The 22,254-nt window shown below is 40.9% G+C and overlaps 1 protein-coding gene across 2 annotated transcripts; it reads left to right on the top strand.

Annotated features, from left to right (window-relative positions):
• The first annotated feature begins 227 nt into the window (after window positions 1–227).
• sec13 (SEC13 homolog, nuclear pore and COPII coat complex component) lies at window positions 228–17,366 on the top strand. 2 transcript variants are annotated; one of them, XM_034165943.1, is made up of 10 exons: window positions 228–355; window positions 524–568; window positions 2,714–2,829; window positions 5,319–5,470; window positions 5,563–5,696; window positions 5,869–6,002; window positions 10,889–11,009; window positions 12,504–12,650; window positions 13,896–14,043; window positions 17,354–17,366. In XM_034165943.1, exons 1-9 carry the CDS (start codon window positions 353–355, stop codon window positions 14,004–14,006), a joined length of 963 nt encoding a protein of 320 aa, XP_034021834.1. In that variant the 5' UTR covers window positions 228–352; the 3' UTR covers window positions 14,007–14,043; window positions 17,354–17,366. The 2 variants fall into 2 exon arrangements, with proteins under 2 accessions (XP_034021834.1, XP_034021833.1); XM_034165942.1 differs by lacking the exon at window positions 17,354–17,366 and having other exon boundaries at window positions 13,896–14,798.
• Window positions 17,367–22,254: the final 4,888 nt, after the last annotated feature.

Consider the following 22,254-nt stretch of genomic DNA (forward strand, 5'->3'; position numbering starts at 1 on the left):
AAACACACATGGAAAAAACACTATAGTTTTATTGCATTTAAAAAAGTAAGTTTCTTTTCAACTGATGGATTACAATTTTAAAATTTTCCATACAAATAACTTCTCTCGTGAAATTGTTACCATGTATTATTATTATTTTATTATTCGTGAAAGCAAACCGATCAGTTTGACGCCACTTTGTGGAACTTTTGTTCGATGCTCATGTTCCCTGTTTCCCGTGGAAGAAAACTGACGGATCTGGTGGGAGGGGCCAATTGAATCTGTTGCCACGTCGGACTTTTACAAGACGTTATTTCGTTTAAAGTTATACAAGGGCTAATTATTCTGGATTTTTTGTGAACCTGTTGCAGTCATGGTAAGTTTTTAAAATAGTTTTATTGAAGCTTTAGTCTGTTGTATGTCTGCTGGTCTTTATTTGCTGACGTCGCTGATGAAGCTAATGCTAATAACCTACAGGCTACATGTTGTTGTTTTTTTAGGTGTATTTATGTTATTTTATTCATTATGTTAAATTTGGTTTTAGGTTTCTGTCATCAACACAGTGGACACTTCCCATGAGGACATGATCGTAAGTTGACAAATCTTTACTTTACGTTAAGATAGCAAATCAAGCTAATATCGGCTGAAGAGACAAAATTCATTCATTTTCGGCCTTACTGAAAGGCGCAGCATTCAGCTTCATTTTCATGACCTGAAACTGAACTCAGTTTTAATTCTTCCCAGTGACAGGTTTCACCATACAGTTAAGAGAGATTAACACTATTTATTGAACATCGTGTTTTCTATTAGTAGTGATCACAATCTTAAGCCTTTTTGTGTCTTTTCTCAATATGTGAGGCCTTTTTACACAGCTTCATGTTGGAGTGCCCAGAGAAGTTTATGAAAAAGATGATGTGAAATTTCAGCCTCAGTTTGCTAGAGGGCACGTGGGAGGCTTGGACTTAGAGTTGATGTTTCTTGTATATAAACAATTTTCTGTGCATCTCCACCATGAGGCTGAGTCTGGTCAGGTGGTGTCTGGAGACCTCAGAACCACACAACCTCAGTACCAGCGGTACTGATAAGAGCACAGAACCACGTGTATTAATGTCATGTTTTGGTCCATATCTGACATTATATTTGTCCTTTGGAGCTATTTTTAATGTGTTCTACGCATAATTCTCTTTAAGAGTCATATATTGAATTTTATGGACAGCATACCAAAAAGAGGTAAATAGTCCCGAAATTTAATTTTAACTGAGTCAGCCTGCCATACATCACTGAATTGATATTCACTGTATAGCATTTTTCAGCAACTATAAATTTTGTTAAAACAACCTGGCATATCATTTAAATGTGTAGATATGTTCCATTCTATCACAAACCATCATACAAACAGTTCTATAGCCATAGCTGGTATATTTCTTGATTTTGAATTAATCAAAGATACAAACGACATGTATAATTTTGAGTTTTCTACCATTTTGAGGCCTTTGTGGAAGGCAGATCACACTAGATACACCAAAACTGCCACAATTTCCATATTCTACACCAAAAGTTAGCCCGGCATGAGCAGTTTCAAAGCTGTGAGGCATATCGGGAGCTTATTATTAATGTGCAAAGTTGATAGAAAACACAATTTTCATGATATGTGAGAAATTCACAAAAATTTCCAAAGGCTGTAACTTCAGAAGTTTTCAAGATACAGACCTAATATTTGGCATTTCACTCAAACTTTGGAATGTGATTAACATACAAAATTCACAGAATAACGCTGAGGGGTGACCTGGGAATTTTTTTCAAAACTGATTTCAGATGGAATGACCCAATATATGATTCTTGAAGAGAATTAGGTGTGGAACACATTTAAAAAAAAAATAGCACAATAGGACAAATATTAAGATGGACCAAAACATAAGGCATTAATACATTTGGTACAGAGATTGTGTTGGTTCCGAGATCGTCTCTCTACCTCTGGTTGCGTGGTTCCTGAAGTCTCTAGAAATCGGTCAGGTTGCCCCACTAACCTTCTCGCCCCACTTTCACCTGCCAAGTTGCCCTGTGGACCAGGTCACCCCTCTCACCAATTCTGCTCCAGTTGATCTGCCCACAGATCAGTTCTTGAGAAAAAACAAAATGCTTGTAACACGTAAAAGGACATTTCTTTTCATACCAAACATGTCCATGTTATATAAACCTAATTGTTCAATTTGTTGTGCAAATTTATCAATAGCCAAAATTTATATTTACACAAGACATGATTTATTTACAGCAGTTGTTCATAACAGTAAACAGTAGCATCGGATGTACATTTATTATCAGTGGGTTGAAACTGTGGGACATGTGCAGTCCCACCTTACAAACCTGTCCTGTAGTGGAAGAAGAGCAACAGTGTTAATGTATGTTCAGTAACAACTTTGACAATAACTATTTATAAAAAATAAATAAATTATACTTCTCACATCATTATTGTTCTTCTAATGTCTAATTCCTAAATGTGTAATATATCTTGTTGAACCTTGTAAAATTAAAACTAATAAAGTTTACACTACAAAAACATAGATTGTGTCATTTCACATCTGCAGTGGTGCTGCAGAGGCAAAATGACAATATGTTGGTTGTTGTCCAAATACTTATGGACTCAGGCATATGTCCATTGTCAAGATTAGTTCTGTAAGCGATGGTGGGTGAGTAAAATTTTTAGACATTTAAAAATGCTTCCTTTGGGTTTCAGCACGATGCCCAGATGGATTACTACGGGACCCGGCTCGCCACCTGCTCCTCAGACCGCACTGTAAAGATCTTTGATGTCCGAAACGGAGGACAGATACTTGTTGCAGACCTCAGAGGGTGAGTCTCATCAGTGTCCCTCACCTTACCAGGAAGCCTCTCATTGCAAACTATGTTTTGTTTGGGTTTTGTTTATTTTTTTGCCAACTTATAGAGGTGTGTGTGCGTGTGGAGTCTGTCCCAGTGTAAACTGGGATTTCCACAGCTTACGTGACCAAATTGTCTGTCTTGGTGATTTGTGCAAATCCGTTGACACGTGGCAAGCATTGTAGAAATTTCACTGTCCCTCACTGTGGCCATAACGCCTTGAAAATGAATTAAACACTTACAGCAGCTGTGACCTTTGTGTTCTAAGTCCAGTTTCTAGAAACTTTCACCTATTTTTGTTTGTGTACTTTTGTGAGCGCCACACGACTAACGAGAAGCAGTCTTAGGAATTTTCTAAGCGCTTTCTAAAAGTGAAGCTTTGAGGCTTCAGTTTTGAAGAGCACTCAAAGCAAGCCAGCTACGGACTAACAAAGTTGCAAGACCGAGTAATTGATTCATAATTTTAGATATCAAGCTAACGTTTGGTAATCCACTGTGTTAGCATGTATCTGTGCTTTAAATTGTGCTGCTAACCGGTGCTTTCGTAGCAGCTCGCTAATTCACCATTATACCACGATATAAATGACCAACTACAGGAAAAACGTTTGAGAGAATTGGCAGCAAAATACATGTGACAGGACATGTATTCATCAAACATTTCTGCGGTTCAGCTGCATTTTACATAATAACACACTTGGTCCATAAAATAACAGAAAACATGAAAAAAAGTTTATCAGTATTTCCCAAAACCTAAGATGACGTCCTCAAATCTCATTTTTTGATACAACCCCTGGCAAAAATTATGGAATCACCGGCCTCGGAGGATGTTCATTCTGTTTAATTTTGTAGAAAAAAAGCAGATCACAGACATGACACAAAACTAAAGTCATTTCAAATGGCAACTTTCTGGCTTTAAGAAACACTATAAGAAATCAAGAAAAAAAGATTGTGGCAGTCAGTAACAGTTACTTTTTTAGACCAAGCAGAGGAAAAAAAATATGGAGTCACTCAATTCTGAGGAACAAATTATGGAATCACCCTGTAAATTTCCATCCCCAAAACTAACACCTGCATCAAATCGCATCTGCTCGTTGACATTGACCCTATGTGTCTTTTTGCAAGGAATGTTTTCACAGTTTTTGCTCTACGGCAAGATGCATTATCATCTTGAAAAATGATTTCATCATCCCCAAACATCAGAAAAGTGTCCAAAATATCAACATAAACTTGTGCATTTATTGATGATGTTATGACAGCCATCTCCCCAGTGCCTTTACCTGACATGCAGCCCCATATCATCAATGACTGTGGAAAACTACATGTTCTCTTCAGGCAGTCATCTTTATAAATCTCATTGGAACGGCACCAAATAAAAGTTCCAACATCATCACCTTGCCCAATGCAGATTCGAGATTCATCACTGAATATGACTTTCATCCAGTCATCCACAGTCCACGATTGCTTTTTCTTAGCCCATTGTAACCTTGTTTTTTTCTGTTTAGGTGTTAATGATGGCTTTCGTTTAGCTTTTCTGTATGTAGATCCCATTTCCTTTAGGCGGTTTCTTACAGTTCGGTCACAGACGTTGACTCCAGTTTCCTCCCATTCGTTCCTCATTTGTTTTGTTGTGCATTTTCAATTTTTGAGACATATTGCTTTAAGTTTTCTGTCTTGACGCTTTGATGTCTTCCTTGGTCTACCAGTATGTTTGCCTTTAACAACCTTCCCATGTTGTTTGTATTTGGTCCAGAGTTTAGACACAGCTGACTGTGAACAACCAACATCTTTTGCAACACTGCGTGATGATTTACCCTCTTTTAAGAGTTTGATAATCCTCTCCTTTGTTTCAATTGACATCTCTCATGTTGGAGCCATGATTCATGTCAGTCCACTTGGTGCAACAGCTCTCCAAGGTGTGATCACTCCTTTTTAGATGCAGACTAACAAACAGATGTGATTTGATGCAGGTGTTAGTTTTGGGGATGAAAATTTACAGGGTGATTCCATAATTTATTCCTCAGAATTGAGTGAGTCCATATTTTTTTTCCTCTGCTTGGTCTAAAAAATTAACCGTTACTGACTGCCACAATCTTTTTTTCTTGATTTCTTATAGTGTTTCTTAAAGCCAGAAAGTTGCCATTTGAATGACTTTAGTTTTGTGTCATGTCTGTGATCTGCTTTTTTTTCTACAAAATTAAACAACTGAATGAACATCCTCCGAGGCCGGTGATTCCATAATTATTGCCAGGGGTTGTACTGTCCAAGAGGAGTAAAGAAACCAGAAAATGTTCTTATATTAGATGCTGAGATTCTAAAAGTGGGACAGACCGATCAAAATGTAACTTTCTTGAGAGACAGGAATTTGTTTTTCCTCTTGTGTTCATTAAAAGAATAAATGTCGTCATACTGCGTGATATTCATAATGATAATTACTTTTTGGTTCTTTGTGTGTTTGTGTATAGCCACGAGGGGCCTGTGTGGCAGGTAGCGTGGGCTCACCCCATGTTTGGCAACATCCTGGCTTCTTGTTCATATGACCGTAAAGTCATCATCTGGAAGGAGGAAAACGGAACCTGGGATAAGATGTATGAATACACCGGACACGAGTCATCGGGTTGGTAGCGCTCTGATATCGTGGTTTGGGGGTTTTGTTTGTTTGTTTTTGTGAAACCACTTCCAGACTGAACTGAGTTCTTGGTTCCACAGTGAACTCGGCCTGCTGGGGTCCTTATGATTTTGGTCTCATTCTGGCCTGTGGCAGCTCAGATGGAGCGATTTCTCTTCTCACGCTGACTGGAGATCAGCAGTGGGACGTGAAGAAGATCAGCAACGCCCACACAGTGAGTGTCTTTGTTCAGTTCTTAACATTTGCATTTAATCGCTTTGGTCTGGAGGTGAAAGTGTTTGAACATGTTGACATTCTCTGCGTCTCTTTTATGCTGTTGAGCTGCACTCACTATTTCACCTGTTAGATGTTTCCTGTCAGAGTTAATTATTTTAGTTTTCCTGTAGATTGGCTGTAACGCGGTGAGTTGGGCTCCTGCAGTTGTTCCAGGCAGTCTGATCGACCAGCCGTCGGGACAGAAACCAAACTACGTCAAACGCTTCGTTTCTGGAGGCTGTGATAACCTGGTTAAGCTCTGGAAGTATGTCTCTGTGATGTGTAGATGTACGAGGTCTGTTAGAAAAGAAACCGACCTTTTTATTTTTTTTAAAAACTATATGGATTTCAATCACGTGTGATTGCGTCAGACAAGCTTGAACCCTCGTGTGCATGCGTGAGTTTTTTCACGCCTGTCGGTTGCGTCATTCACCTGTGGGCAGGCTTTGAGTGAGCACTGGTCCACCCCCCTCGTTGGAATTCCTTTGTCTGACTTCTTCCTGAGAGACTGGCGCTTTGCTTGATCAATTTTTTCAGAAACTGTGAGACAATCCAAGCGGACACCATTCGAGAAATTCAGACGGTTTTCTGTGAAAATTTTAATGGCTGATGAGAGATTATGGAGTGTTACTGTCGCTTTAAGGACTGCCCACTGAGCCGGACGGCGCGCCGCACCCCGAGCCGCCATCGTCAGCCTGTTTCAAGCTGAAAACTTCCATATTTAGCCTCTGTTGACCCAGGACGTCGTGAGAGAACAGAGAAGTTTCAGAAGAGCTCGGATCAGCAGTTTATCCAGACATTCCACTGTTAAAGGAGATTTTGTAATGAAAGACGTGCGGACGGATTCGCGCGTCGGCACCCAGCTGCTCATGGCGCAGCGCCACAGCAAAACACCTCCGTGTTGATAACCATTCGTAAGATTCAGGCGGTTTTTGGTGGCTTTCAGTCGAGTGAGTATCCGAGAAATTGTTTAACAGCTGGGCATGTTCAAACTTGTCCTGTAATACTTCCAAAGGAGACCAGTGGACCAGTGCTCACTCAAAGCCTGCCCACAGGCAAATGACGCAAGCGACAGGCGTGAAAAAACTCACGCATGCACACGAGGGTTCAAGCTTGTCTGATGCAATCACACGTGATTGAAATCCATATAGTTTTTGAAAAAAAAAAAGTTGGTTTCTTTTCTAATAGACCTCGTATTCTGATCCATGCAATATCAAAGTCAAGCTGTGGAATTCAACCCCAAAACAGATCCAGTAAGATGAGCCCCTGTTTGAAAAGGGCCCAGTGATAATTATAGTTCAGGCAAAACAGACTGAATTTAAAAAGGAGCAACAACAAAAAGTTGCTTGCCTGTTGGATAGCTTGTGAAAAATATCCATAATAATCACAAATGTACAAATCTAGCTGCAAGCAGTGATTAACGAGGTCCTTTCACACAGTTTGACCATTGAGCAACGTGGGCATGACAGAAGCATGTCCTACCTCACAACATAAACCTTAAACCATAAACCTTTCAGTCCTCATACAGTAGTTACTGCCAAAAGTCTATTGTGATGGTTATAGCACCACCATCAGGTCTTCTCATGCATCAGTTTTTGCCTAAGTCCATTGTGATCAAGTTCAGTCTGATTTCAGTAGAGTACTTAATTCATAAGCCATAGAGGATTTAGTTCAGTAAACCACACCGACTCAAATTTGGCAGGCAATTGCAGCACAAAGGGCAGGAATCAAAATTCAATAGTGTTTATGTAGTTCAGTTCAAACGTACGTGCCACATTGTTTTGAAGGTTGAGCAAAAACTGGGGAGGAATGGTGTGACAAAAATAGTTTCTTTTTGTAGTAGTAGTAGTAGTAGTAAATGGGTGTGGCTTACAGTTGTAGAAGCACCCAAGGAATCCAGCAAGATAGGAATTTTGATTGAAGAACTTGCAGTTCAGAAGTCAGTAGCCATAAAGTAAAAGTGGTCATTATAGTGCCACCATGACGTCGATCCCGGTAACTTTTGGTATCTGAGTCAAGGTGGTCATTTAGTATTTATGTTCTAAGTTTGATTGCTTTTGTTGTGTCTGAGTTCTCAGAATGATAAGATGATGACGAAACAGAGAAATTAGATGTGGAATATTTATTTATTTCATTATTAATATGCATATGTCGCGGACATGAATGAGCGAAGCTCATCAGCATCTCACCATGTTATTTAGGTCCTTCAGATTTTATTTTGAGTAAATGCTTCAAGGGAGCATTAGCATGTCAAAAACCTTTCAGCTAATGGGGGGGGGCTGCGCCCCTCCAGACCCCCCTGCCTTTTTAACCTTTTTTCTTTATTTGCCTGTCACATGCCTGGAAAAGCTCCTTGCCGTCGAACCATGTCCTTTTGGTCCTTCAGACTTTTTTCAGTAAAATGGTTCTTGGGAGCATTAGCATGGCAAAAACCTTTCAGCTAATGGGGGGGGGGGGGGCTGCGCCCCTCCAGACCCCCCTGCCTTTTTAAGTATTTTTCTTTATTTGCCTGTCACATGCCTGGAAAAGCTCCTTGCCATCGAACCATGTCCTTTTGGTCCTTCAGACTTTTTTCAGTAAAATGGTTCTTGGGAGCATTAGCATGTCTGAAACCTTTCAGCTTCTGGGGGGGCTCTGCCCCCTATACTCCCCACCTTCTTAAGCATTTTTCTTTTTTGCTTTTCAGCTGACCCCCAATTACAGCCCTCTTAATCCTCTGCCACTTTAAGCATTTTTTTTATGTAGATGTAAATTAATATTCAAATTTTTCAGCTAATTGACAGTAGGGCTGTACAATATGGCCAAATTAACATGCTGTCCATATTCTTGTGCCACTTAGGTGGTAGGGAGAGTTCCCTTGGGATAAAAAAGCTTTTCAACCTACCATCCTTGATTCTCAAGACCAGGCACCTAAGTGGCTCTACTCTCTTTTTTTTTTTTTTTTTTTGGTTTGTTTAAAAATAAAGATATTTCGGTGTACCTTAGTAAACACTAGTGGAGTTCCACTTTAGATTTGGAATGTATAACAGAAGATATACCTTACTGAATTTTCATATCAGTATGATATAACTATGATTTGACACACAGTGCAGCAACAGTGAAAATTAAACATTCTTAAACAAAACAGTAATAACAACACACTCATTTTGCACTCATCATAATGTTAGGATACTGTGCCCACCAAAAGTATTGGAACACTTGGAGTTTCACACATTTTAATTTGTTTATGCCATTTTAAATACTTGAAATACAAAAAAAAAATTTTATTTATAAAATTATCTTACTCAAACTGAAAGCAAATCTCTAAAACTTGATAAAACCTGTAAATAGTAATCAGTTTTATCACCAGTTTTCTTTAGACAAGTCAGGGGATGGAAACATGAACATTTCCAAGTCATTGAATATCTCAGACTTTATTTACATCAATTATGAAGAAATACAAAAGTTTCTTTCACCAAAACATCAAATCTAGGCTTTCATCTGAAATGTACTTTCTGTCGAATTGTAGCTGAACTTTCAGGTCTTCTTTTTAAGAAAATCCTCCTCTACACCACTTCATCAGGAAGCTGGATTTTATATTTTTAATTCATTTATATCCAGTTGTAGAGATTTGATTTCAGTTCGAGTTAAGGAAGATAATTTTAGAAAAAAAAATGTATTTGAAATAGAATAAACAAATTAAAATGTGTGAAATACCAAGTGTTCCAATACTTTTGAGGGCAACTGAGAAACACTGAGAAGCAGCATCTTACATCTCATATATAGTGCAGCAGATAAGAGAATATTTAGAGTGGAATCCTGCAAATGGAGATACAAGCATCAAATTTGGCACAAATAATCCATAGACATGAACTCTTTAAAAAAAAATAATAATAATAAAACTGATTGGCCACTTGAATTTTCAATAGGCAGCCAGATAGGGGTCAGTTGAAGAATTACACAGGGGTCTAAATCAGGGGTGGGCAACTTGTTCCAGAAAGGGCCAAGAGGGTGCAGCTTTTCTTTGCGGCCACTGCCTCCACCAGGTGATTTCACTCATTAACTGATTCCACCTGCTCAAAGTGATATTAATGAGTGAAATCACCTGGTGGAATCGGTGGCTGCGAAGAAAACCTGCACCCTCTTGGCCCTTTCTGGAACAAGTTGCCCACCCCTGATCTAAATTAAAAGATGCTCCAATCATATAGAAAACTACACCACATTATTTGCCTGATCATAAAGATTCCTAAAAAGGTAGAGTTTGGACGATCTGTGATTGAATGTTATGATGTAAAAGCAGCAAGAATGGTGAGTTCAGTTTGGTCAGTTTCAGTTTGTACAGGAGTCAAAAGTTAAAGTTGCTCCATTAATTTTGCTCAGCTGTATTTGTGCAGAATTTGATGCTTGTATCACCATTTGAAGGATTGTTTCAGTTATCTGCTGCACTAATAAGCCAACAACAAAAAGCCACCCAAATTAAAGGAGAAATGCTGCTTTTAACAACCTGGACCTCATTTCTGTCATAAAATTTGGTCTTTTACTCACCAGTATAAGTTTGGTGTGATTAGAATTCCATAGTTCAAACAAAGTGTTCAGTTCAAATCTGGAGCAAACATTCTTCTTCTTCTACTAAGGTGGATTAGAATGTTTTGTGGTACACAGCACAAACTACTGGACAGGAGGAACCAAGTAGTCAGTGTGACTCACTGATTTGAAAATGCAGCTTTTTCAACCAGACGTGTGGTGCTGTGACATGTCAATCATCTGTGTCCAATCAGATTTCAGGAAAGACCAGTGAAACCCGGCCTCCGCTCTAGCTCCACCTATGCCAGGAAGTGTTTGACATTTGAACATTTCATGTTTCACTGTGAGTGAGAATTTGGCACTTCCGGTCTTGAGTGTGAGCTTGCCACTGAGTTCCCGCGAGATTCGATGGGATCTCGTCTGTCAATCCAGGAAGTGTTTGACATTTGAACATTTCCTATTTTACTGTGGATTTGAAAATTGGCACTTCTGTTTAGGACGCCCCTTACCATGTGCGAGCTTCGTGCCGCTTCGCATTATTTATTTTTACATCAGGCAGCTCAGTGGTGGGTGGGGGTGGGGTTATATTTTGGGTAAAATGCCTTGATATGTGTTGCATGTGGTCAGTTGGTTTTGTCTCGCCCCCAGAGAAGAAGGTGGCCAGTGGAGGGAGGACCAGAAGCTGGAAGCTCACAGTGATTGGGTGAGAGATGTCGGTTGGGCGCCTTCGATTGGTCTTCCCACCAGCACCATCGCCAGCTGCTCCCAGGTCAGCGCCACTCTGACTTCACTTGTGCAATATGGAGCATTTTCATCCGACACTGTCCACATTTACCACAGCAGCAGCATCAGTCATCACCCCTGAGATGTTTTTTTTCTCCTCTGTTTTTCTCTCTTTTTTTTTTTCTTTTTAACACAACCTACTGATGATGTAACGTGCACCGAAAAACAAAGTGCAGCGAAAAAAAAAATCACGTCAGAAATAAGTCTAGCTTTTCTTTCTCTCTTACTGCTAACAGCCTCCAGACAGCACAGTGGATTTGTTTTGTGTGTGTGTAAGAATTAGCAGCATCAGTTAGCTCAATTAAATTATATCTCGGGAGAGTTGTTGTCTCCCGTGCGCACTCACACATCCAACCTGGTCGACGCTTGTGCGTGCGTGTACTACCAAAAAAAGTGTACATCTTCATTGCAGCGAAAAAAAAAAAAAAAATCACGTCAGAAATGAGTCCAGCTTTTCATTCCAACTTCCTGCCAACAGTCTCCAGGCAGCACAGTGGATTTGTGTGTATGCGCACACGTGTGCACTGCGCATACTTGTGCGATCGCGTGTGCTTGCGTGCACGAGGATGTACGTGCGTGCATGTGTGTGCAGAGTGCAATGGTACCAAACGTATGGAACTAAATTTGCACTCTAAATGCAGTGGAACACACAGATGAATTAATCCATGTCATGCAACATACAAAGCACCAATCAAGTGACAAGGATCCACTCAGCCGTTATATAAAAGTCTTTCCTGGACAGCAAGTTGCTAACTCAACCTGTAGGCTAATCGACTCTGCCGCGCCCCCCCCCTCCCCCAGCACTCCAGCTCCACCCCCAGATGGGTGTTATGTGTTTGCATGAAACGTTTCATTTAACATTTATTTATATAATGCTACTCGCATAATATAAATATTATGTATAAAAGTAAACCTGTGTCTGTTTAGCGTGATAAGCAGATGAACAGTATGTCTCATGGCGTTCCAGAGGGAATATGAGGATATTATCATTATTATGCAAGTTATTAGAAAGTTATATTATGATTTATATCACAGAAAAATTGGCCATGAAACATAATATCCAACACTTGCGTAGTGTGAATAGCAGCAGCAATGTCAGATGCCTTGTCCAGATAAAGCGGAGGATCCAGAGGATTCCCACTGTGACAGCCAGGAGGCACTGTGACCACTTCCTGTCCACATCCCACAGCTGTCTGTCAACACTGCTGCTGAAATTTACCTAGTCCACAGACGCCCTGTCAACCTGATATTCTCAATAGTCAGAACTCTGCAGGATGGCAGGCAGTTGGAAATATCAATAATAGAAATGCAAGATTAAAAAAAACAAAAAAAAAAAACACACCTTCAGGATTTTACATCACACAATAGATTGTAAACTGTATCACAAAAACAAATGGATAAAATACACCACCCCACAGCTGAGGCGTATTTATTTATGGTTTGGCTGAGGTTGGACAGTAACGGAGCTGTTTTCTTCCAGGACGGCCGTGTGTTTATCTGGACATGTGATGACCCTGCTGGTAACACCTGGACGGCTAAACTCCTCCATAAATTCAATGATGTGGTTTGGCACGTCAGCTGGTCCATTACTGGAAACATCCTGGCTGTTTCTGGAGGAGACAACAAGGTACGTAGATGAAATCAGATCACTGAGGGAATCTTACGGCTCAGTTCCTCCAGAAGTCAGACCAATGTAAGGCTGGGGTTCTTTGAATATATCAGACCGTGCAAAAACAACCTTACAGTTGTTGTTGTCCATTCAGCTGCTCCCGTTTTTGTTCGGGGTCGCCACAGCGGATACAGCCAGATCCGCATTGGCATTTGGCACAAGTTTTATGCCGGATGCCCTTCCTGATGCAACTCCAGTGTAACCCGGAGAAACACACAGCCGCTGGTGTTCCAAAGAGGTCTCCCATCCTGGTACTAACCAGGCCTGCACTGCTTAGCTTCTGAGATCTGACAAGATCAGGCTGACACAGAACAGATTGGCTGCAAAAACAACCTTACAGTAATTTTATTTATTTTGCAGATTCTTATAATAAAATAATTCTGACATTTGAACTCCGGATTGTGTGTGTGTGTATATATATATATATATATGTGTATATATATGTATATATATATATATATATATATATATATATATATATATATATATATATATATATATATATATATAATTGGGTTGGAGTTAGGTGCAGTGTCAAGTCGCTGACATTGTATCTAACATTAACATGAGCTGATTGCTTCATTTGTGATCAACAGGATTTGTAATGTGACTAAAAAAAGACATACCTGTGGTGGCTGAAGACCTGAGCAAGGAGGTGCCTTAAAACAGCGATTCATGGTGGATTTAATCGCTTACGTGTCTTAAAAAGTTGCTAGTGTGATGCTAACATGCTAATGTTAGCATGAAAACTCAGTGGCGTGACATAGTGCGATGTTAATGTGCTATACATTAACATGAAAACTCCCTAGCATCACATAGCATGATTCTAATAGGCTAATGTTAGCATGACCTGAGTGCCTCCAATGTGAGCGACAGGACGTAATGTGCTTTAAAATCAGACTTAGTGTTATAATTTTGCTTAGAAAAATATTTAGGTAATTTCACATGTTGCCTGGAAGAAGACAGTCAAACTGTGTTGTTTTGTTTTTCTTCACCGGACAGACTCATGACCATTGCAGACAAACAGATTTGAGTCTCAGAGAATTACGTTATAGATGCTGAACGTTAGCAGGCAGTTTTCGTGTCACGTGTCACATCACTCAGATTGTAGATTTTAAGTGTAAACTTTTCTAAACTTTGTATTTTCTGTCCATGTCAACTGCAGTTAACCAGCTCATGTGCACATTTCTGATTATTCTGTAGGTGACTCTTTGGAAGGAGTCGATTGACGGCCAGTGGGCGTGTATCAGTGATGTCAGCAAAGGTCAAGGGGCCGTCTCCACTATCGCGGACACGCAGCAGAATGAGCAGTGATGCAAACATCACGGTAACCTCTGACTGACCCCTTAAAGTGGACAGCCGTCAGCAGCACAGTGGGATCAGAACACTTTGAGTTTGGCGGGCTGTGACCAGAAGAGGAATTAAACCTAAGCTTAAAAAAAAAAAAAAACAATGGGTGAAAAAAGTGTCTGTACAGTATTTCGGCTCCAGTTTCACCCCATGATGTTTTCTTCTGCAGTTGCACTTCATTGTTGACCCGACCCCCCCCCCCCCCCCCCCCCCTCCAAAAAAAAAAAATAAATAAATAACCAAACATGTCTTTACATCTCAACCTGTGCAACGCTCCAGAAACATTCCACCTCCACCAGCGGAGAACCAAAGCAACACTCGCAACAATCCCATCATCCTTTGCAGCCACTTTGGACTTGCATCAAAACCTGCACAGTGGAAAACACCAAAAGTGTGGAAAAAACAAACAAAACAGCTAATACTAAGCAGCAGATTTTCTGAAATGTGTGCAAAAAAACCACATTAGAGTTAAAATCCATCTTCCACCCGCAAACAATGCGGAGCAACAAAACTTGTTAAAGTAAAACGTTTTGTCAGCTAAGAGTTTGGAGGTGTTAAGCTGCTTTAATTAGTAATCAGCCGGCACCTTGCTATGGCAACAAGGATAAAGGAGAAAACAATGGTGGGGGTCAGCTAATAAATTTGTTGTCGGGACAAACTTGAATGCTGTTTAAACTGCTTTTGAGTTTTTCAGTCAGTTGTCAGTTGTATTGTCAAAACATGGATGTTTTTCATATTAGATATAATTAAATCCAACAATGTAAAGAAAAGTCTGGGGTTTTTGTGTGTGTGTGTGTGTCTGTCTGCGTTTCTAACTGAAGGTATTTGAAATGTTACTCTGGTGCGTGTTATCAAAATAAGCAACGGAATGTTGTAAAGGGGAAAAAATGTTTCATAATTAAAACTAAGAATGGCAGGATGCTGCACGTATCCGGAACCAGCCGACAATCTCAGCGGTGGTGAATCAGCCGAGGGCGGGTAAAGCTCCGGGGTCTGGTTTTGGGAACTGAACTCCAGGTTGGTGGAGATGTTTTGTTAATCTGGAATGTCATCTCTGTGGACTAGAAGAAAGGACTTGTTGGATGATTGTCTGGATAGCAATAATTTGGCGGGTGTTACTGTAATTAATGTGCCTGTAAGGATTCAGTCTGAGTGACGTCCTGATTCGACTGGAACACTGCCTTCACACCCAACAATCCAGCCATCAACCACATCCACGCTCAGCACATCCTGATTGAACTGGAGCATAAATATCAGCAGTGTGTTAGATAATATCTGTGCAAATTCTTTGTTTTATGTTAGCTTTCAAGTGTTTGTGTTATTTGTTTGGAAGTTCTGAGAAATATAAGTTTTACTTCAGCATGTGTCCAAGTTTCAGACACAGGGAGTTTGGCGGGCCTTATTGGTGAGAGCTAGTAACAGAAATGTGACTAAACCACACCTATAGTTAACACCCACAAGGTATGAAAAGTGTTGTAAGGCTCATTTTAGGGGCCTTTCACAAGATGGACACTGTCTGTGAGGGTCCCAGGCCTGGTTTCTAACGTGACCTTTAATAAACTCAAGGAATACAATGGTTTGGTTTTTTTTGGTAAGGGGCAGAATCTTGCATAAAAGAACCAGGTAAAAATAAGTGATTCTCTCTCTGGATGACTGGACATCTCTTTGGGACTTCCTAAGTATTTACAGGAAATCCAGGACACGCTGGGTGGAGTGGGAGCAGAAACAGCAATGTGATACTGATCTGAAGGTCTTGTGTGCCCCTTTGCAGAAATGTGTGTCATCCCATACCTGTTTGTGGGTATGGGACAGGTGAGTGAGTGATATTTTCATGTAGCATGTCATAATAATGTAACCAGGCAATTTCAAACCACATGGTAATAATCACTGTGGAGACGGGTTTCCAAGTTCTTATTGGTAGAAAAGAGGCGACCAGGTGCTAAAACTGGTTGAAGGTCACTCATCAAAGTTGAACTAGACCTTCACGAGATGTTTCCTTGCTCCCAATTTGGTAAACCTGTTTTATTTCTGTGAAAGGTCATTGGGACAACAGTGTTGTGGATATTTTTTGACCCCGTAACCTTCAAAATTCGGTCAGGGTCACTCATCATCAAAGTTGAACTAGACCTTCACGAGATGTTTCCTTGCTCCCAATTTGGTAAACCTGTTTTATTTCTGTGAAAGGTCATTGGGACAACAGTGTTGTGGATATTTCTTGACCCCGTAACCTTCAAAATTCGGTCAGGGTCACTCATCATCAAAGTTGCCCCCGACCTTCAAGGGACGCACCCCTGCTGCAAATTTGATAAAGTTGTCTCTAATCTATTAAAAGTTATACAATGTACATGCTTTTGGATGGAAGCTGACCTAGACCTTCAAAAGATGTCCTTGCTTACAATTTACTAAAGTTTCAAATCTACAAAAAGTTATATGGAGGAGCGTCATGATGAGGGACAGTGGGAACAAGCTGGTGTTTGTCAGGAGTGTGTTCTGGCTCGTGGAGTCTGGAGGCTGAGGTGCTTCTGTTGGCAAGGAAAGATTTACTGACCGTTAGTTCACATACGATGTGTTCTTTGTTGAAAACAGATTTTTCAGCAATTCCATGTCGGTACATTTGTTCAATCAAAGTCTTGCAGATATTTGGGATAGCTTCACAATTTTATGTTCTCATAGTACATCTATTTTCTGTTTCACTCTCTCACAATAAAGTTCTGATGATTTCCACCAAAAAAAAAAAATCAAAGACTGAAGCGTTTGCTGATCAAACACTGGGCAAATTAATCTGTTAAAGCAGCATAGTCAGAAAAAAGGGTAGACAATAGGTACTGTGCATCTGGAAAGTATTCACAGTGCTTCACATTTTCACATTTTGTTATGTTACAGCCTTATTCTAGAATGGATGAAATTTTTCCTTAAACCTCTACACACAATGCCCCATAATGACAATGTGATTTATTTATTTGTAAATTTGTTAAAAATATAAACTAAGAAATCACATGTACATAAGTAATCACAGGCCTTTGCCATGGAGCTCAAAACTGAGTTCCACGGCAAAGGGTTTCCATTCCATGGTTTCCACTGATCATCCTTGAGATGTTTCCACAGCTTAATTAGAGTCTACCCGTGGTAAATTCAGTTGATTGGACATGATTTGGAAAGCACACACCTGTCTACATATAAGGTCCCACAGTTGACAGTGCATGTCAGAGCACAAACCAAGCATGAAGTCAAAGGAATTGTCTGTAGGATTGTCTTGAGGTACAAGTCCGTGGAAGGGTATAGAAACATTTCTGCTGCTTTGAAGGTCCCAGTGTGCACAGTGGCCTCCATCATCTGTAAATGGAAGCAGTTCAGATCCACCAGGCCGCCTGTCTAAACTGAGCAATTGGGGGAGAAGAACGTTAGTCAGGGAGGTGACCAAGAACCCGGTGGTCACTCTCTCAGAGCTCCAGCATTCCTCTGTGGAGAGAGGAGAACCTTCCAGAAGGACAACCATCTCTGCAGCAATCCACCAATCAGGCCTGTATGGTAAGCCCCCGTCACACATAGCAAGAATTTGCCGGAAGCATGCCCGACACGACACTACTGCCATAATCCGATACAGTCGGGGGAAAAGAGGCGTGGTCAGCAGTGTTGGCATGCGGACAGACTGCCTCGCCCACACCTGTCAGATCGCATTCAGAGCGTATGTAGACGACACAGATTGCTGTCAGACGGCTATAGCTGCCCCTTCACACATAGTGGAAGTTTGGACGAAGTGCACAATTAATGCGCATGATGCAGGAATCGTGTGCAAACCGTGTAATGTCCCTGCCTCCAATGCCTCGTACACCTGTTGCTACAACTATTTGCGCACACAAGCGCCACCACTCGCATTGCACTTAGAAAATGTTTAGCCAGTCCAACTCTTGGCATGATAACAGACTGCAGATGACCACTGTCGTACTCGCAGAGACATTTGTCTAAGTCCCACATGAGTGTGGTTTTGGTGTGTGCTCTGAGATGACAGGAGGTGTGTCCTCTCACTGAAGCGGCTGTGGAAATCTGTGGATCTGGACATCCCAGCTGGACACCACGTACTGTGTTTGGACAGATATGGACAAACAACTGCCCACTGTGACGCATGTGAGTCTGTTTGCTATTATCAAGTGGACATAAATAAAACATTTATCACTGTGGCGATGTGCTGCAGCGAGCGACCACACACATGGCGTGCACATGGACAGGGTGCTCCCAAGTTGAAACGGACCATCAGATCAGGACACGCAGCAGGTGATCTCACTGTCACGTCACCCACGTGAGCTCTGTTCCACATGACGTGGTGTCCTGTGGCACGTCATCCACAAGACATGCATGCATGGCCTGTGGGAGATGCGCCAGCAGATGTGAACATGAATGAGACGAGTTAACAGCTTCTCATTCATGTCATTTCATGACTGTATGTCTGTGACCATGTGTCATTTACAGAGGAACAGACGGATCATATTTGTATTGCTTGCTTGATAAATGCCGTGTTTTTATATGGTGTGGGATTTAAAAAATTTTTTGTAATATTTTTATGTCCTTCCTGATATGAGGTAGATTCCTGCAGCTTTCCTATGCTACAGCTCTGTAGCTCAATGGTAAAGTCACTGATTGGTAATCAGAGCTTTTGAAAGGCGTGAGTTCACATCCAGTGGGTGGTGTATTTTTCTCTTTTTATTTTTTTAAATTATTCCACATAAGCAGTGCCGTGTGGTTCCACAGGTACCGGCTGGTTTTTATTTTTTTATTTATACCACATAAGAGGTGCCATATACTGGACCTGGCACTGTCCCTGCTCAAAAGACACTAGCATGTGCAAGAACTCTTGCACCAGGTTCGTGCACACCTGCCCGTCAAAGCGATGTTTTGTGTGTTAATTTTGAACTGTTTTGCGCTGTTTCGCCATTTTCATCCAAATGCTGTCCAAACTTTGCATTATGTGTGAAGGGGCCATAAAAGGCGCTGCAGACTGCCTGATCTCCAAATGTCTAGATGGAAAACACGGGACCGGAGCGCTGTGTTCCTCACGTGCGTGAGTGCACTGCACGTGTGTGTGAAGCGCACATGCGCCACGCACACACGTGCAGTGCATGTATGTATGTGTATGTATATGCATAACACTGCATGGACCACTAAGCGCGCGTGCCACTAGACAGCTTCACTCAAAATTTGCTGGCACTGGGCCATGCAGTCACCTGCTTCAGATGGAGCGCTTTCCAGGGAACCTTTTTTTTTTTCTTTTTTGCACACTTCAGGAGCACAATGCAAATCTGGACACCGCTATAGTTGGCTTGTCACATGGGATTAATATTTTTATTTTGGGTGAGAGGATTTTAACCACAGGCTGCTGTCCTGGCTTCATGTCCATGTCAGCACCGTGAAACACTCCTGGACTGTTGTTGGAGGTGAGATTCATGATTATTAGTTCTGTCACGGCCTAGCACAAGTTCCATATTACAACCCCTGGCAAAAATTATGGAATCACCGGCCTTGGAGGATGTTCATTCAGTTGTTTAATTTTGTAGAAAAAAAGCAGATCACAGACATGACACAAAACTAAAGTCATTTCAAATGGCAACTTTCTGGCTTGAAGAAACACTATAAGAAATCAAGAAAAAAAGATTGTGGCAGTCAGTAACAGTTACTTTTTAGACCAAGCAGAGGAAAAAAATATGGAATCACTCAATTCTGAGGAACAAATTATGGAATCACCCTGTAAATTTTCATCCCCAAAACTAACACCTGCATCATATCAGATCTGCTCGTTAGTCTGCATCTAAAAAGGAGTGATCACACCTTGGAGAGCTGTTGCACCAAGTGGACTGACATGAATCATGGCTCCAACACGAGAGATGTCAATTGAAACAAAGGAGAGGATTATCAAACTCTTAAAAGAGGGTAAATCATCACGCAATGTTGCAAAAGATGTTGGTTGTTCACAGTCAGCTGTGTCTAAACTCTGGACCAAATACAAACAACATGGGAAGGTTGTTAAAGGCAAACATACTGGTAGACCAAGGAAGACATCAAAGCGTCAAGACAGAAAACTTAAAGCAATATGTCTCAAAAATTGAAAATGCACAACAAAACAAATGAGGAACGAATGGGAGGAAACTGGAGTCAACATCTGTGACCGAAACCGCCTAAAGGAAATGGGATTTACATACAGAAAAGCTAAACGAAAGCCATCATTAACACCTAAACAGAAAAAAACAAGGTTACAATGGGCTAAAGAAAAGCAACTGTGGACTGTGGATGACTGGATGAAAGTCATATTCAGTGATGAATCTCGAATCTGCATTGGGCAAGGTGATGATGCTGGAACTTTTGTTTGGTGCCGTTCCAATGAGATTTATAAAGATGACTGCCTGAAGACAACATGTAAATTTCCACAGTCATTGATGATATGGGGCTGCATGTCATGTAAAGGCACTGGGGAGATGGCTGTCATTACATCATCAATAAATGCACAAGTTTACGTTGATATTTTGGACACTTTTCTGATGTTTAAGGATGATGAAATCATTTCAAGAAGATTAATGCATCTTGCCATAGAGCAAAAACTGTGAAAACATTCCTTGCAAAAAGACACATAGGGTCAATTTCATGACATAGGGTTAATGTCAACGAGCAGATGTGATTTGATGCAGGTGTTAATTTTGAGGATGGAAATTTACAGAGTGATTCCATAATTTATTCCTCAGAATTGAGTGAGTCCATATTTTTTTCCTTTGCTTGGTCTAAAAAAGTAACCGTTACTGACTGCCACAATCTTTTTTTCTTGATTTCTTATAGTGTTTCTTAAAGCCAGAACGTTGCCATTTGAAATGACTTTAGTTTTGTGTCATGTCTGTGATCTGCTTTTTTTCTACAAAATTAAACAACAGAATGAACATCCTCCGAGGCCGATGATTCCATAATGTTTGCCAGGGGTTGTATGTCTCCTACAGAGTTAGAAGGTGATCATTTATTACAGCAGTTAGATCTGTTCAGCTCCGAGCCTGATGTGTGCAATGATGTGTAACTGGGCACCACAGAGAGGTGCATCTGCCTGTGTTATGATGGAGATAATAGCTCACATTGTTTACATCGCCCATGGGAATGAATGGACAAATAGCTGTACTGTAAGGTCTATTGTGGATATAGCAGCCTGTTCAGATTTGTGGCGGCATGCGGACAGTAGTGCATGGAGCTTTTGGTTTGATAGCCGCTGTTCACATTCACTGTACATGATAATAATTCACAATTATTATCGTGATGAAGTGTGCCACATACATTTCAACAGTTCCTTTGCACTGGGGGTGGACATCATTATCGGTGGCACGTGCAGGTCATACCGGCAGGCTTTACGGTGCCAGATCCATCACGAGGCTCCCTCATTTGTACTCAAATTGTTTCGGATCCCGTTTTTCCGCCATCAGAGTATTTAAATTGGTCGTCAAATTACACATGGATCACTGTCAGATACGTGTCCCATCTCGACTGCGCCCAGAGAGTTTTTGAACATGTGTATCACACTGTGTGTCAGCTTCCGTAGATGGCTGTCAGAATGTTTTGGAACTGAAATCTGACACTTTTCGGATGTGCGCCAATTCATAATTCCAATGCCACTCTGCGTGATTCTGGCTATGCGTGACGGGTAGATGTAGTAGAGTGGCCAGACAGAAGCTGCTCCTTAGAATGCACATGTCAGCCCACCTGGAGTTTGACAAAAGGCACCTGAAGGACTCTCAGACCATGGGAAACAAAGTTCTCTGGTCTGATGAGACAAAGATTGAACTCTTTGGTGTGAATTCCAGATGTCAAGTTTGGAGGAAACCAGGCACCATCCCTACAATGAAGCATGGTGGTGTCAGCATCATGGTGTGGGGATGTTTTTCAGCAGTAGGAACTGGGAGACTAGTCAGGATTGAGGGAAAAATGAATGCAGCAATGTACAGAAACATCCTGGATGAAAACCTGCTCCAGAGCGCTCTTGACCTCAGACTAGGGACTCAACTCAACTAGTAATTTGCATCACCTTTTACCAAAATTTGAGCAACTTTAACTTTTGACCCCTGTACAAAATGACACTGACCTTTGTCACCATTCTTGCTGTTTTTATCCCGTAACTCCATAGAATTCAGTCACAGATAGTCCAAACTATACCTTTTTGGAATCTTTATGATCAGGCAATTAATGTTGAATA

Source organism: Thalassophryne amazonica, chromosome 3 (assembly GCF_902500255.1).
Source record: "Thalassophryne amazonica chromosome 3, fThaAma1.1, whole genome shotgun sequence".
NCBI classification, from domain to species: Eukaryota; Metazoa; Chordata; class Actinopteri; order Batrachoidiformes; family Batrachoididae; genus Thalassophryne; species Thalassophryne amazonica.

What these genes read in the sequence shown, in the direction of transcription:
- sec13 (XM_034165943.1), top strand. An exon ending in CTTCCCATGAGGACATGATC is followed by an intron (nt 569 to 2,713) that starts GTAAGTTGACAA and finishes TTTGGGTTTCAG; the next exon opens with CACGATGCCCAGATGGATTA. An exon ending in AACCTGGTTAAGCTCTGGAA is followed by an intron (nt 6,003 to 10,888) that starts GTATGTCTCTGT and finishes TCTCGCCCCCAG; the next exon opens with AGAAGAAGGTGGCCAGTGGA.